The sequence below is a fragment of the Leopardus geoffroyi genome, chromosome B1, assembly GCF_018350155.1.
Source record: "Leopardus geoffroyi isolate Oge1 chromosome B1, O.geoffroyi_Oge1_pat1.0, whole genome shotgun sequence".
Taxonomy (NCBI): Eukaryota; Metazoa; Chordata; class Mammalia; order Carnivora; family Felidae; genus Leopardus; species Leopardus geoffroyi.
This window is the reverse complement of record NC_059327.1, coordinates 113,203,156-113,220,636: the sequence shown is the minus strand read 5'-3', so window position 1 is coordinate 113,220,636 and position 17,481 is coordinate 113,203,156. Positions and strand designations below refer to the sequence as shown.

At 38.6% G+C, this 17,481-nt stretch overlaps 1 protein-coding gene across 5 annotated transcripts in view; it reads left to right on the top strand.

Moving 5' to 3' along the window:
• The window catches only part of EGF (epidermal growth factor), a 98,720-nt gene that overhangs the window by 35,940 nt on the left and 45,299 nt on the right, over positions 1-17,481 (top strand). For all 5 annotated transcript variants that reach the window (XM_045470452.1, XM_045470436.1, XM_045470428.1 and 2 more), the window contains exons 6-10: positions 11,736-11,861; positions 13,172-13,294; positions 14,331-14,453; positions 15,343-15,468; positions 16,530-16,666. In XM_045470452.1, coding sequence (XP_045326408.1) covers positions 11,736-11,861; positions 13,172-13,294; positions 14,331-14,453; positions 15,343-15,468; positions 16,530-16,666 — 635 coding nt within the window. The remainder of the gene's footprint in view (positions 1-11,735; positions 11,862-13,171; positions 13,295-14,330; positions 14,454-15,342; positions 15,469-16,529; positions 16,667-17,481) is intronic.

Sequence of the window (17,481 nt, the reverse complement as noted above, 5' to 3'; positions counted from 1 at the left end):
GTGCATAGAGGACATTTTATAAATAATAGTTGAAAAAAAAAAGAAATTTCAAGAAGCCCAGAGATACACTAAAAATGTTTTGTATAGCCTATTCTACAACGCAAAATAAGAGATTTGTTCTATAAAAAAATAAACGAGTAAACAATAGTTGGGGAAAAAAAAGAGTGGAAAAAACACCCTTTGTCACTCTCTCCCCAAAATAATATGCTGAACAAGCTTTAAAGAGGTATCATATATAAGTACATGTTGTTTTCGTTAGGTGCTGTAAGCCCTACCTTTCCCTTGGTGCAAGGGACAGTCTTCACTGGGGCTGCTCCCTTTGGTTTATTATAACTAAACTCCCAATGTTTAAAATTTTTTTTAATGTTTATTTTTGAGAAAGAGAGAGAGAGAGAGCATAAGCAGGGGAGGGGCAGAGACAGTGGGAGACACAGAATCTGAAGCAGGCTCCAGGCTCTGAGCTGTCAGCACAGATGCCGACATGGGGCTCGAACTCACGAACCGCGAGATCATGACCTGAGCCGAAGTTGGACGCTTAACCAACTGACCCACCCAGGCGCCCCTAAATTCCCAATGTTTTAAATCAGTTTTCTCACTTAATTCCCATTGTGCCTTAGTGTCTTTTTCTTTTTTCTTTGAATTGATCTAGTTCTCAAGAAAGAGGTCTGAGCTAGAAATAATCATTTTAGAAGCCGCATGGGCTGCTGCATTGGAAATAAAATAGGACAATGCCACAGGCTGTCATCCTTAAAAATAATAGAAATAGGGGCAACTGGGTGGTTCAGTTGGTTAAGCATCTGACTCTTGATCTTAGCACAGGTCTTGATCTCAGGGTCATGAGTTCAAGCCCTGCATTGGGTTCTGTGCTGGGCACGCAGACTACTTTAAAAAAATAAACAACAACAACAACAAAAAAGAAATAATGTAAAGAGTCATAATTATTGAGTATGTAAAGAATTATCTGCTCTGGCTTTACCCATATTATCTCATTTAATCTTCACAACAACCCTATGAACTAGGTATGATTATTATTACTATTTTATAGATTAAAAAGCTGAGTTGCAGAAATGTCACAATATCTTGTTCAAGGTCACTCTCTGGAGGAATTGGGATTTGAACCCAGAGAGAGTGACACCATGCTTCTTCCCCAGCCACACTCTTACTATTATCATTTCATATCTTAGATTTTGCCTTATTTGTTTTAAAAAAATCTGTAATTTTGTGTATTCTTATCTATCCATGGCCTCCTAGTAGTTAAATGCTTTGGTGTGCACAGATCATGGGGCCAAAACCTGTCTCTCTCTCTCTCTTTCTCTCACACACACGCGTGCGCACACACACACACACACACACACACACACACACACCCCTCTCCCCTGGCTGTCACAGAATTGATCACCCAATTTTGTTGGTGTGATTAAAGTCACTAAGCAACAATGCTCTCCTGGCTGTCCCAACACCCACATTATTATATGAATCTCAGAGCCAGTGTGGGAACTCCTTTGTATGCAGTGTTAATGACATTATTTCAAGCTCAGCTTCTGGTGATTTTTTGCAACTAGTTTGCTCACAGACTAGTTTTTATAAAAGGTCCAAATATCTTTGGATATTTTATAAAAGGTCCAAATATCTTTGCTTTCTTCTGTGTTTTTTTCTTTTTGTATTCTGTAAGTGTAGATTCCAGTGGGGCACCTAGGTGGCTCAGTCGGTTAGGTGTCCAACTTTGGCTCACGTCATGATCTCACAGTTCATGAGTTCAAGTCCCAAGTCGGGCTCTGTGCTGACATCTCAGAGCCTGGAGCCTGCTTTGGATTCTGTGTCTCCCAATCTCTCTGCCCCTCCCTGGCTAGTACTCTCTCTTCTCAAAAATAAATAAAACATTAAAAAAATGTAGATTCCAGTGTTATGCTCATAAGAGTTTCAAAAGCATATTCTGTGGTAAATGAAGGGTGTCTACCATCAACACTGTGCAAAATACTTTGCATTCATTTCTTGCACAAAAAATATTGCTGAATTTCTTTAGTTCTGAGAGTTCGTGAAGGAGAATTGCTCCCACCTGGAGGTCTACCTGCTCATGGAAGTGATTAGTATAGATAAAACAGCCCAAGTGGGACTCTGATTCATTTTAATTATGTCATTGCTGGAGGTCTACTATAAAACCTTGGTTATTTGGAAACTTCTAGAAAAGAATCAACCTAGAATTATAAGTATTTTTTTTACATAATTTTTCCCCAATTTTTTTATTGTAGTAAAATAATGGTACAAATTTACCATCTTAACTATTTTTTTAAGTTTATTTATTTTGAGAGAGAGAGAGAGAGAGAGTGTGTGTGTGTGTGTGTGTGTGTGTGTGTGTGCATGAGCAGAGGAAGGATAGAGGAGGGAAGCAGGGGAGAGAATCCCGAGCAGGTTCTGTGCTGTCAGCTTGGAGCTTGACGGCAAGTTTCGAACCCTTAAACAGCAAGGTCATGACCTCAGCCAAAAATCAAGGATTGGATGCTTAATCAACTGAACTGCCTAGGCACTTCACCATCTTAACTATTTTTATTGTACAGTTCAGTGGCATTAAGTACATTCACATTGTTGTATAACACCGCCACCATCCATCTCCATAACATCCATAACTCTTTTCATCTTATAAAACCACAATTCTATATGCATCAACGATAACATCTCTCAGCCTCTGGCAATCACCATTGTACTTTCTGTCTTTATGATTTTGACTACCCTCTGCACCTCGTATAGGTAGAATCATACAGTTGTCTTGTGACTGGTTTATTTCACTTAGCATAATGTTCTTGTTTCATCCATGTTTTTATTTTATTTTATTTTATTTTATTTTATTTTATTTTACATCCAAGTTAGTTAGCATATAGTGCAACAATGATTTCAGGGGTAGATTCCTTAATGCCTCTTACCCATTTAGCCCATCCCCCCTCCCCCCACCCCTCCAGTAACTCTCTGTTTGTTCTTCATATTTAAGAGTTGTTGGGGCACCTGGGGGGCTCAGTTGGTTAAGCATGTGACTTCAGCTCAGGTCATGATCTCACAGTTCATGAGTTTGAGCCCTGTCTCAGGTTTTGTGCTGACAGCACAGAACCTGGAACCTGCTTCGGATTCTGTGTCTACCTCTCTCTCTGCCCCTTTCCCACTCGTGCTTGGCACACGCTCTCTCCCTCTCTCTCTCTCTCAAAAATAAATACACATTAAAAAATGTTTTTAAGTCTCTTATGTTTTGTCCCCCTCCCTGTTTTTATATTATTTTTGCTTCCCTTCCCTTGTGTTCAAGTCCTCACGAGTGAAGTCATATGACATTTGTCTTACTCTGACTAGCTAATTTCGCTTAGCATAATACCCTCTAGTTCCATCCATGTAGTTGCGAATGGCAAGATTTCATTCTTTTTGGTTGCCAAGTAATACTCCATTGTATATATATATCACATCTTTATCCATTCATCCATCGATGGACATGTGGGCTCTTGCCATACTTTGGCTATTGTTGATGGCGCTGCTATGAACATTGGGGTGCATGCGCCCCTTCATTATTTCATCCATGTTTTAACATATGTCAGAATTTCCTTCCTTTTTAAGGCTGAATAATATTCTATTGTGTGTATATACCACATTTTGCTTATTCATTCATCTGTCGATGTATACCTGGGTGATTTCCCTGTATTTGCTGTTGTGAAAAATGCTGCAATGAACATGGGTGTGCAAATATCTGAAGACTCTGCTTTCAATTCTTTTGGATATATACCCAGAAGTGAATTGCTAGATCATATAGTATTTTCATTTTTAATTTTTTGAGGAACCACCATACTATATTCCACCCAGTAGCTGTACCATATTATATTTCCACTGATGCTTATTTTCTGTTTTCATGTAATTTGAAATGATCCAGTTCAAACACCGACATCTCTCTGTTTTTCATAAAAATCTTAGTAAAATATGGGTGGCTATATCTTCCTAACTTTATAAATAATTGTTGATATTTTGTTAATGACTAGGATCAGATTTACAAAGATACATGTCACTGGGCATTCATCAGACTAGTGTGAGACAAAGCTCGGTTTTATTTTATTTATTTATTATTATTTTCCATTTGAGAGAGAGACAGAGTGTGGACAGGGGAGAGGGGGAGAGGGAGAGAGCGAGAATCTTAAGGAGGCTGTATGCTCAGCCCAGCGCCTGACACAGGGCTCAATCCCACAATCCTGGGATTATGATCTGAGCTGAAATCGAGTTGGATGCTCAACTGACTGAACCACCCAGGCGCCCCCAAAGCTGCATTTTAAATGCAGGTTTGCACTGACAGAAAATTGCTACTACTTGAAATGTCTTTTAAATATTTTGAATGGTTCTTTTATCATTTTTCTGTCTTCTTTCTTGCTGTCAGCTCTTACTTTTTGCTGTTTTTCTCATGCCTGGCCATGGACTCTGTTTATTTTCTAATCTGAGGTATTTCTTTGCCATTTATTTATTGGGGAAACCAGATCATTTGTCCAATAGAATTTCCACATTTTGGATTTTGCAGATCATAACCCTATGGTGTCATTTAACATGATTCTGTATTTCCTGTAAGCAGATAGTCTTGGCCTAGAAGACCGATCAGATTCAGATTTTTTGTAAGACTAATTTATAGGAGGTACTGTATGCTTCCTACTGATCACACTAGGGGCCATGTAGTGGCTAATTCTGGATCTTATTGTGATGTTCAAGGGTCATTAGCAGTTCAGGTGTGGCCAATGTGGTCCATCCTTTGTAAAGTTTCCCATCAACCTTTCACATAATTGTTTCAGAAGCTATTGATTATCATTGCCTAGAGCCATCTTTTTCATTAGAGTTTCAAAGTGATGACATTCTAATTGTATCACCGCTTATGCATTTGTTAGCTGAAGAACTTTTCTACATCAACTATGATTTGCCTGGGGAGGATCTTTTATAGGAGATGTAAATTAAATGTCCAGTTCTTTCCCTTATCTGTTTTGACATAAAGGGTCTTTAAAAAAAATGTTCATTTGGGGCGCCTGGGTGGCGCAGTCGGTTAAGCGTCCGACTTCGGCCAGGTCACGATCTCGCGGTCCGTGAGTTCGAGCCCCGCGTCGGGCTCTGGGCTGATGGCTCAGAGCCTGGAGCCTGTTTCCGATTCTGTGTCTCCCTCTCTCTCTGCCCCTCCCCCGTTCATGCTCTGTCTCTCTCTGTCCCAAAAATAAATAAACGTTGAAAAAAAAATTAAAAAAAAAAAATGTTCATTTATTTTTGTGGGAGAGGGAGCGTGAGCAGGAGAGGGGCAGAGAGGGAGACAGAGAATCCCAACCAGGCTCCGCACTCTGCTAGTGCTGAGCCCCAGGTGGGACTCCAACTCATGAACCATGAGATCCTGACCTGAGCCGAAATCAAAATCAGACCCTAACTGACTGAGCCACTCAGGTGCCCCAAGGGTCTCTTTTTAAGCATCTTGATAAACTCATAGATTTAAAAAAAATATTTGACACGTGTCTATTCATTGCAGTTATTATCATTTTGACACTCAAATTGTACCATCTTTCTCTAGGAAGAGCCCTGAATTGAGGCTTCTAGTCTTTGTGGGAGAGATGACCAGTAGGGTCACCTCAGCTGCCCTCTCCCAGTAACTGGCTCTGGTAGTCTGGAAACCTGGGCTGAGGCAATGTGTGGGCTTACTGGAATCATGCAGTCCCTTCTGCCAGCCGGGAATGCAGTGGGGGTGGGGAGTGACAATGGGAGTGGCATTAACACCTTGCATTTCCATCTCTGTGCTGTGGGGTGCCATGGTCACACTCGTCAGAAATGGCTACAAAATAAGACTGAGTGGGCCCAAGGGGCTCTTCTGAGAGTAAAAAGAATGTGCAGTAAAGCCTTGGTTTGAGAGCATAATTCTTTCTGGAAACATGCTTGTAATCCAAAGTACTTGTATATCAAAGAAATATAAGAAATATTGGAAACTCAGATGATTCATTCCACAACCCCAAAATATTCATATAAAAATGATTACAATACTGTAATATAATACAAAATAATAAAGAAAATACAAAATATAAAGAAAAATAAACAAATTAACCTGCGCTTACTTTTGAAAACCTTTATGGCTGGTGTGAGGGAGACAAGAGAAAGGAGGGTTATTGTGTAGGAGGACTTTCACTATCACTGACAGATGTTGAGTACAGTATGGTATTTTTTTAAAAATTTTAAATGTTTGTTTATTGTTGAGAGAGAGACAAAGCATGAGTGGGTGGTGGGAGAGAGGGAGACACAGAATTTGAAGCAGGCTCTGTGCTACAAGCTGTCAGCAGAGAGCCTGAAGTGGGGCTCGAATTCACGAAATCATGACCTCAGCTGAAGTCGGACACTTAACTGACTGAGCCACCCAGGCATCCCTACAGCACAGTATTGATAAAATCTTGTCATCTACTGTATATAATGTAACTGGCAATAAGGCAGCAGAGGAAAGGGTCTATATCTGCAGGCAGCCTGACCTAGAATGAAGCAAAGCATTCCTAAGCTTCCTCTTGTATGGAAAAGCAAAGGACTGTCCATAGGTGCTTTGAAGTGACAAAACATACACTAGTGTCAGGTGTGGGCACCTTCCAACGTTCTGAAAAATCACTGATTTCTGTGGCCTGAGACTGAGCATCCAAGCATGGGAGACAATCAGCCACAATCCAGAGAGAGAGAGAGAGAGAGAGAGAGGAGAGAGAGAGAGAGGGAGGGAAGAACCATTGGGTCATTTGTGATTGTTATGTTTGGTGTCATGTACTACTCGTATTGTAAGACATCACTCACTTATGAATTTAAAATTTATTAGAAATGTTTGTTCATCTTGGGGAACACTCACAGAAAAAGTTACTCACGGCCCAAGGTGTTTTACTGTATTTTTTAACTGTTCAGAGGCTGTTGATTTGTTTACGTTCTGATTCTTAGAGGAATTTAGATGGCTCAGGATACCAAGTAGCTGAATTCTGGCTAAGTGGTTTTTGTTTTTATTGTAATTGGGAATTCCAATAGCACAGAATGACCATTCTAGTATTTTCTTCCTTGTTATTGCTATTAACAAAGAAGAATAAATATACAATTCGGAAAGTTTTTAAGGAAATTGAAGAAGTCATTTACTCAGGGAACTCACTAATGAGTAAGACAATAAATAAATGAAGCAAAAATTTAACTAGGTTCTTACAGAAAATATATTATAGGGGCACCTGGGTGGCTCAGTCGGTTAAGTGTTGACTTCGGCTTAAGGCCTGATCTCGTGATTTATGAGTTCAAGCTCCACATCCGGGTCTGTGCTGACAGTGGAGTCTGGAGCCTGCTTCAGATTCTGTGTCTCCCTCTCTCTCTGCTCCTCCCCGGCTCATGCCCTTTTTCTCTCTCTCAAAAATCAATAAACATTAAAAAAATTTAAAAAAGAAAATAAATTAGAAATAACATATAGGTTTCTATAAAAACCCATAGTTATATATACACACACATACAAGTGTACGTATATGCACAAATATATATATATATATATATATATATATATATATATATATATATATATAAATGGGGTCTACAACCAGAAGGCTTGAGCTTGAGTCCCAGATTTACCCCTTATTACCCATATGTGATCCTAAAGACACTATTTCCTAATCTGTAAAATGAAAGATCATGTGTGCTCTGATTAGTCAAGGGCTTCTTTTGAAAATTAAAAGATGTAAATGCTTTATAAAATGTTATTCCAATTTTTTATTGTATATGCTAAATACCGGATGTGCTAATATTTAGTTATAAGACTGGTTAAAGTGAATGGGTTCAAATGGAAGAGACTAGGAAGGCTCTGTTGATGAGGCGAGTCTTACTCGCCTGAATTTGAGGCGAATTTGAGGTAGGGAAAAGGTGACCACCGAAACAAAGCAGGTTGGGGAATCCCATGTGCACCGTTTCAGAACGGGCCAGGGTAAAATTTACAGATTTATTCAGCGTTAGAAAAGCTCACGAGAGCCTGTGTGTTAGGCAGGCATTTATTGAAGGCGCAGTTGGTGGTGGACATTAACTCCGTGATTAGGAGCTTTAATGTGATCTCAGAGGTAATTAAGCTGCACTGCTGGGCTCTGGGAAGGGGTGTTATTTGAGGTCAGCCGCAGTGGTTTTCAGTGCTAGCTTTGGCCTAATTTGAAGCTGAAGAACAGCAGCAGATTAAGAAGATTAAACAAAAATATAGCCCTCAATCCTCTATGTTTTGCCACTTCCTAAAATGACCTTTTAAAGTGTTTGGTGCCTGAATTCAGGTCGTATCCTCAGCCTAACCATTTAGAGGAAATAGTGATTGCTTTCCTGCCCATCTTCACCATTAAAGAGTGATATATATTGCTAAGGAGTACCATTAAAACCATCAGCAGCGTGGTAGCATGGAAGGAGGCTTTGACTGGTATAGTCTGAGTTCTAACCTAAGGTTGACTGGAAATTCAAGGAAAAACTAAGTAAAGGAGTTAAGTCGCAGGTGACATGATCTCTGCTTTGTTTGTGCATACATTCTGTATGTTTGAGGTATACCTGTGCTGTAAAAGGCACCATGCTAGATGCCGTTTGGACTATGAAATGTGAATGGGATGCATGCCTTATTCTCAGGAAGCTTATTGGTTAATGGAAAAAGGATGTACATACATGATTGTGATGGCAGTGGGATGGAAGGTGATGATAGTAAGAGCAGAGGTGAGCACAGGTGAGAGGTAGGAGAAGAGTACAAAAAAGAAATAAGTAATATTAGATCTAGATTAAGAACAGGGCATTTCCCCTACCCTGGATGCTAATTGTTTTTCTTCATTAGGCAGTTTGAATCCCTATTAACACATCATAAGCAGTAATTAAGGTTGAGACTCTTTAGAGGTATAAACTTAGAGGAAATTACCACAAACATCTGGCTCTGTACAGAACCGTAAAAATTTCATTTTTAAAATATGTGATCTCGAAGCATATTTATTCCAACACTTTTATTTCATAGATTAAGAAACTAAGGTTAAAGAGATAATGATTTGATGTAAAGGCAGAATCAAGACAGAACTCAGTTTTCCTAGTCCTTAATTAAGTACTTGCCTATCATGCTGGATTTGGAAAGGTTTTTATAAGGGATATTCATAGGAAACATAATTCCTCGATTTTTTTGTTACCAAGAAAACGGAAGCACTTTGGTGCCATTAAATGGCCAACTCCGGGGACTGCCTCTCCACCTACTAGATAGGGTGCTGCTGGATTCATGAATCATTTAATAAAGCCAATTAGATCTTCAAATTAAAAAAAAAAAGGCCAAGTCAGACCTTTCTGTATTTTTGTTGTTGTTATTCTCTTGCAAAATTTATAAATTCAAAAATAAATATAAATTTAAAAAATACATTTAAAAAAATTTGAAGTGGGTGCATTTGTCTCCTAATTTTAGTCATTTACTTTTAACATTTGGATCATTTTATTTTTCATCTTGCTTAGTTACACTTTGAACATGTGAAGCATGTAGGAACCTGAAAGCAGTGTAATTATACATGTGTGATTAGTGTAAAAACCATAGACAAGAAACAAAATTTTGGGAATCAGTATCCAATACACTATTCAACGTATAATCTGAACTGATTCAGTAGGTAGGTGATATTGCAACAGTATTGAATAATTGGCAAGATTTATTTCATATTTAATTCTGTTATCATGTCCTAATAAGTTAAATTTTTTTAATGTTTTATTTATTTTTGAGAGAGAGAGAGACAGAGCGTGAGTAGGGGAGGGGCAGAGAGAGAGAGAGAGAGAGAGAGAGAGAGGGAGACACAGAATCTGAAGCAGGCTCCAGGCTCTGAGCTGTCAACACAGAGCCCGGCTCGGAGCTTGAACCCACGAACCGTGAGATCATGACCTGAGCCAAAGTTGGATGCTTAACTGAGTCACCCAGGTGTCCTGAATAAACAAGTTTAAAATCACCAAGGAAACAACACAGACTTGCTAAAAGGAGGTATTCATAACTGAGGTGAGGCTGGGAAGTTTCATTGGTACATTCAGTATTCAGTGTTTGAGGTATTCCTCAAAGTGTGTGTGAAGACTTACAGCAACAGAATCAGAATGATTCCTGAAATGCAGATTCCTGAGCCTTTCTCTTGATTTTTACCAAATCAGAATCCCTAAAGAGTGGCATGCCAGGTAGTCTCGATGCACACTCGAGACATTTTCAAGAGGGCAAGAATATGTTATGTTTTTACTGTGTCGTGGTGTTATTGGTCAAAAAGAGTGTTTACTGACTTGAAATAGAAGGAAATTGGTACAGTCAGAGTAAGGAAACATCTTTATAAGTAGATAAACAGGGACCAGAGGAAGAGCCCTACATGGAGAAAGAATGGCCTCAGCTTCTTGCACTGCTGAGCTCAGGCTGTCACTGGTTTGTTCCCTGTGCCATTCACAGCAAAGCTGTGTTTTTAGCAGAGCTTCTGTTGGGTCCTTTTCATTATTCATAGGCTCTCACTGATCTCAACCCCTCCATGACTTCTGATCCATGACCCCGGCCTTCTTCCCTTACTGTCACCTCTTGCCAGAGTTCTGGCTTCCATTTCTACTTGGATCCTGAAATCTGCCCTCAGACTCAAGCTTACTCTGTATCTCTAAGAACATGTTACAAATTATCCTGTCGTTGTTAAAACTGGTAAAAAAAGAAGAAGGAGCACAATTTGAGCAGTGATCCATGTGTTACTAGTTTGTCTCTTGACTCTGGCTCTGAAAATCAAAGGTGCTAAGTTGGCCATTTGTTGTTCCATATACTTGGCTAATTCCACCCAAACACTTACCTCATGAAGCTGATTCTGCTATTTACCCTGGGCTATTTTGTAAAACATGGAATACTGGCTGCAAAAAACTCAGAAATTTGGGGACAAGATATATGGCAGTGGTATATTTTAAGTCTGAAAGATGTTCTTTAAATAATGATCCTAAAAACTGAATATATAGATCAAACCTATAACTATTATTTTTAAAAAAAGATGATCTTAGGATTGAAGCTTTTTGTTTCTTAAACAGGTATTTCATTTTCAGAATTTTTGTTTTATTATTATTCTTTTTTTTTATAAAAGTAAATCAGAATGAGTGAAATAAAGGGAATTAAGAGCACTTATCTTGGAGCCTGGGTGGCTCAGTCAGTTGAGCCTCCAACTTCAGCTCAGGTCATGATCTTCTGGTTTGTGAATTGGAGCCCCATATATGTCTCTTTGCTGTCAGTGTGGAGCCTGCTTTGAATCCCCTCTCTCTTTCTCTCTCTCTCTCTCTGTCTCTGTCCCCACCTCTCAAAAATAAATAAACACTTAAAAAAGGAGTACAGTTATCTGGATGAGCACTGAGAAATGTATAGAATTGTATACGTATAAATATAAATGTATTTTATTATATCTTATATATATAGTAAGTAAAGCAGAAATGAAAAACTGATAACTTGTGTTTAGTGTTTATAACCCAAGGAATGAAATCTCCAGCTAATTAGGATGTCTGATCCTGAGTGCTTTTGTAGGAATAATACAATTAGAGAAATAAGTGGGCTGCCTCTCTGAATGCTTCAGAATCCAGACTAATACTGTTTGGCTCCAAAGCAGTGTCACCACCATGAAAGACAACACCCCTTCTTTTGTCACAGGGAGATTAGACTTCTAAGAACCACGAAGGGATCAAGCAGTGTCCCTTGTCAAAATACACCTCCACTCCAAATAAACCATCTTCTTTTTTAGGTCAGAAACTCTGCAAGCTGAGGAAAGGTAACTGCACAGGCAGCGTGTGTGAGCAAGACTCTAAGTTCCATTTGTGCACGTGCGCGGAGGGGTATACTTTAAGCCCAGATGGAAAGCACTGTGAAGGTAACGTGTGGGGTAGCTACCTAAAACAAGTGTAGCCCGCCTGAGCTAGGGCTGTTCTCCAGTGGGTCATGGAGAGCCTCGAAGTGAAACCAACTTGAGGTTTCTCCCCTTCCCCCCCAAGAAAAATAATTTTTTGTTGTTGTTGTTGAAGCCTTTGTAATAACTTTCAGATCTCCTTTATGTCTTGTGTTCCTAGATCAAATTCTCTCAGAGGCTACTCAGAGCTGGATATAAGGCAGGGATTCTCTGAGTGGACTCCATGGACCTCCATGGGTTTGATAGTGAGCAAAAATGTCAGTATTTTCAGATTTTTTTAAGGTAGTAAGATTGTTTCATAACTATCATTAGATCCTCAAAGAGTAAATGAAGTCCGCACCTTATCCCATAAAGGTGTGACAGGATCTTGAGAAACTGTGCACCAGGACTGGTTATCTAGGGCTCTTCCTGTTTTGAAGCTTCAGGCCCAATTCAGTAAACCCAGGAGAAGTACTGTATCCTTTCTCCTGGGAGCTCCAGTGAGTTACTAACGAAGAGCACTCAATGGCTACAGCACACATTCAGTAGAATTGGCTGGGGTGAGAGGTCAGGTAAACTTGACACCTAAGTATGGGTTAAGTATATGTCTCCTGTTGACCTGGGACTAGTTGGGGAGAGCCATAGCATAAAACAGTGGCCTGGAAGGTTGGGTTTCCGTCAGAATGAAGCTGCTGGGGAATGTTCCTACATTCAAGGCTCCTGTCAGCCTTGAGAAGGCTGAAGAGCAGAGCAAGGATGTCCTATTCTTATTAAGAACTTTCACGAGTCCCTGCCTTAAGTGGCTGCATCTTTTCATGGGAAATTGTACTACTTTTTCCTGAAGGCAATTCTAGTATGAAAGCACAGATGCATTTGAAAGTATAAACTGTGACAATAAAAATGGTTTCACAACAATTGAATTGACTTCTTTAATTCTTTGTGAGAGTAGCAGAAACAGTCTTTCCATGGTCAGTTACAGGAAATACAAGTGTGAGATATTCTGCTTTGTGCTGACTTATTAGCAATATTACAATTTATTGAAAAAATAACCATCTGAGGCTGCCTGAGTGGCTCAGTCAGTTAAGCGTCTGACTTCTGCTCAGGTTATGATCTCACAGTTTGTGGGTTCGAGCCCCCCATCAGGCTCTGTGCTGATGGCTCAGAGCCTGGAGCCTGCTTTGGATTCTGCTTCTCCCTCTCTCTCTGCCCCTCCCCCGATCATGCTCTGTCTCTCTCTCAAAAATGAATCAACATTAAAAAAAAATAACCATCTGATTACCGTTGTCGTTGTATAGATGTCAATGAATGTGCCTTTTGGAATCATGGGTGTACTCTTGGGTGTGAAAACATTCCTGGATCTTATTATTGCACATGCCCTGTAGGATTTATTCTGCTTCCTGATGGGAAACGGTGTCATCGTAAGTATTTATTGCATTATTTTCTTTCATTTTCAGTGATGTTTCTAAGGTGGCTATGAACTGGGTTGGTAGGCCTTGATCAGCAGTATGCATTGGAATTACCTTGATAAGTTATTTTGTACATGAGTGACTGGACTCTACTCAGGCCTATTAAATCAAAATAAGGTTGGGAAGCAACTATATAAATTTCTCTCTATGTATATATTTATTTCTTTTTCCATATTTATTGTATATCTCTGAAAGGTAAGTATATAAAAAACCTAGTCATAATAATTATTACATCTACAACACTAGCTGTAATTCTCTGCTATCATCTAATATCCAGTTAGTTTTTATGTATAATCACAATAGCATTGTTGTACCTGAGAATATTAGCAATAATTCCCTAAGAACCTCAAATGTCTAGACAGTGTTCAAATTTTCTTGCAAAGTTTTTTTCAAACAGTTGATTTGTTTCAATAACCATCCAGACAAGAGCTGTTAGTTTTCCAGATGAACTTGCAAATGATTTGGCTGAGTTCCATTTAAAAACATTCGGAATAGGGGCACCTGAGTGACTCAGTTAAGCTTCTGACTTCAGCTCAGGTCAGGATCTCATGGTTCATGGGTTCGAACTCCGCTCTGTGCTGACGGGTCAGAGTCTGAAAACTGCTTTGGCTTCTGTGTCTCCCTCTCTCTCTCTGCCCCTCCCCTACTCATGCTCTATCTCTGTCTTTCTCTCAAAAATAAAAACATTAAAAAAAATAAAATATTTTGGAATATTGATGACTAATAACTTTGAAAATATTATTTGACATAAAAGAAACTTAGAGGAAGCTAGATTCACTTTCTAAAATGATAGATCTTTCTTTAATTTTTTTAGATTTGAAATTTTTCTTTATTTTTACAACTTCCTTACCAAAGTATTTCATAAATGTCTGGTTTTGATTTAACTTTCTCTTTTTAGCATAGCATTTTTTTTTATTATCAGCTGATTTTGCGAAATTTCTACAAATCCGGTTTAACACTAATCTTGACCTTATGCTTCATTGATTAGAATTAATTTCCTGTCCAAGCAATACATCTAAATGTAGCCATGACTGTGTTCTGACATCAGATGGTCCCATATGTTTCTGTCCTGAAGGCTCAGTGCTTGAGACAGATGGAAAAACATGCAGTGGTAAGTTTATTTACTTTTTGTTTGTTTGAAAACATTAATTTTCTTAGTGACACCTAAAAATTGATCTTGTTGATAAAGGAGAATAGATTTTTCAACATTACACATAGAAAGATACTTATGCAACGAAGTACCATATAGGTTTATATCAGGTTTTGGTTTGTGTGGTTTTTTTTTTGGTTTTTAGACAGCATAGTGTGGTGGTTATGAGCAAGGGCTTTCAAGTTAGACAGCTATGCGGTAGCATTACATTACTAGCAGGCTTACTTTGGACTAGTTACTTGTTCCCCCCTTGCTCTCATTTTTCTCATCTGTAGAAGTTAATCATACATGCCTCCTGTATTTGTGGCCAACATTGAACAAGACGATGGATGCAGAGTTCTTAGTCTATTCCTTGCAGCTAATAAATATCTTTCTACTTTGATCTTCATAGAGACTAAAGCATTACAGAGGGCTGGATGTAACTTAAAATTAGCATAAGAGTTATGTGTAGCTTTTTTTTTAATAAAGCAAAAGAAATCAGGAGGCCAAAAATACATGGAGAAAAAATATACTACTCACCAGCAAGAGTTAGACTAGCTGTCAAACTCATCAAAAGATATTTCTTATTGCAGCCGCTGGCAGTGCTCTTGTTTTCAAGCTCAGTGACAGAACAGAGGACAAGGGCTGTTGGGATGTGAAGGGTTAACATTCAAGCTATCAGGTTATAGGAAAATGGAATGTGGTGACATTTTGTTCTTAGGGTCTGAAAAATAAACTTGTTTGCAGCAGTATAAATGATGATGGAGATAGATTTAAAAACTAATATATACTTGGCTTTTTCAATATTTTGATGAAAAATTGTTATATTTTTGAATGGCACAGCATCATCAGCAAGCGATTGTTTTTATAGGCTGTTCATCACCCGATAATGGTGGATGTAGCCAACTCTGCCTCCCTCTTAGCCCAGTATCCTGGGAATGTGGTTGCTTTCCTGGGTATGACCTACAACTGGACAAAAAAAGTTGTGCAGCATCAGGTTAGTGCTGTGGATGTTTGAACGTGTGTCTCTGCAAAAAGATTATGTGAAAACATTTTATTTAGAAAGATGGAGAGTTAAATTGCTTTTGGCTTCTGAGTAGAAAGTCTGAGTTTTTATTTTTGGAAATGGAACACAAAATCACATTGTAAATATAAATAGGAATCACATAAATAATAATCATTTTGAGGAATATCTCTAAGTCAGTTAGCACTCAGCAAATATTTACCATAACATCAAGCATGGGATGCCAGTATATGTGAAAGTCATGACCAGAATAATCTTTAGAGATGTTTAATAAATATTTGTTGATTGATTTGATTTTCATCTCTGCAGTGAATGTAGCCATCATAAGACTTTGACAAATTCTGTCCTTTTTATGTCAAGATTTAATATGTAGTTGTATGCTTGAACAATTTTTTCATCTTCTGACATTGTATCTCTTGTGTCCCTCAGCAGCTTTAGAAATCCTAGGTTTATACAAAATTAATGTCATCTCTCCCAAAGTTCATTATGCCTGTGATCTGGGATCACATAATGATGAGTTTACAGAGTTTTGCCTTAGACCCCAATACTCTTAGCTTCTCAGGGCCTTAGTGAATATAGTGTAATCTGAGCTCTGAAAATTATCAGGGGTCTTGTTATTAACTCAAATAATCATGCCTCCTTTTCAGAAGTGCCCAGGCCAGAGAAGTGTATTTATTTGGACATGAATTTATTTGGACATGAATCTGCTAATATTAATATGTTTCCATATGTGTGAATCAAGGAGATTATGGCACTAAGACTTGCGTCTTCTAGTTCTGGTGTTCACTATTTGATGCTGGCTCTTTTGACAAGTAATTTGCACTTTAAAAGCTGGCACCTAGACAGAGGGGAATCTGGTAAAATGTTGCCTCATACAAGAAATCGTCTTGCCTGTCTTAACCTACACCACACTGGTGGGAAATTACGAAGACGAGAACTGCAGAAAGCGGGTACAATGAAAAGGAAGAGTCAGAAGTGTTTTCTGGGTTCCAACGCATATTTTAAACAGAGCCATACTTGAATCTGGTTAACAGGACCACAGCCATTTTTGCTGTTTGCCAATTCTCAAGATATTCGACATGTGCGTTTTGATGGAACAGATTATGGATCCCTGCTCAGCCAGCAAATGGGAATGGTTTTTGCCCTTGATCACGACCCTGTGGAAAATAAGGTATGGTTTTGTCGCCTGAACAGATGTGGCTGTGCTTTAAGGACAGAGTAGAGGATTTTATCCTAACAGATGACCTGAGCTACTTGAAAATCCTCTGCTAAGCTCAGAATGATTAGGCACAGAGAAATGTAGGAACATCGTTTGGCAAATTTTAAGGGTGTTCCTGTTCTCATAACACTGCCTTGGTCCTTATTGTGATTCAGCCATTTTATTGGGAATGATTGGGCAGAATCTTAAATTTAGTTTCATCTTTGGAGGTGAGGATGGGAGGTTAGCAGAGTGCCATACACATAGGAAGACTGCCATAAATATGTTTTTAGTTATTTACTGATAGGGGAAGGAGTGGGTGGGGGTGGGACATTGGAAGTATGGGTTAGTAATCTGCATTTAATATAAGTTCTTGAAAGATGGAATTCAATGACCTCTTAATCATGGCAATCAGAAGCACAGATTTTATGACTCACGTGGGAATGACAGTGTTACAACATTGTTTATATAATAATCAATTTTACATGAAGTTTTAAAAATTTCTGTGTTATCACCTGAATCAACTGACCATTTGATCTTTAATTTCTGGTTATATTTGTGCTAGGTTACAATGTGCTTGAAATGATATGTTACACTGTCTTGTGGAGGTTAATCACCCAATAATTATAAATTTACATAGCGCTTAATTAATCATTTAATTATTACTAGATAGTGCATTAATTCCTAGAATTTTAAACTTTGTATTTTTGTTTCTTCCTGATTTGAAGGAAGCAGTCTGGTAAATGGTCAAAAGAGGCAGAGGGAAGCAAATCAACTCTTTGTTTAAT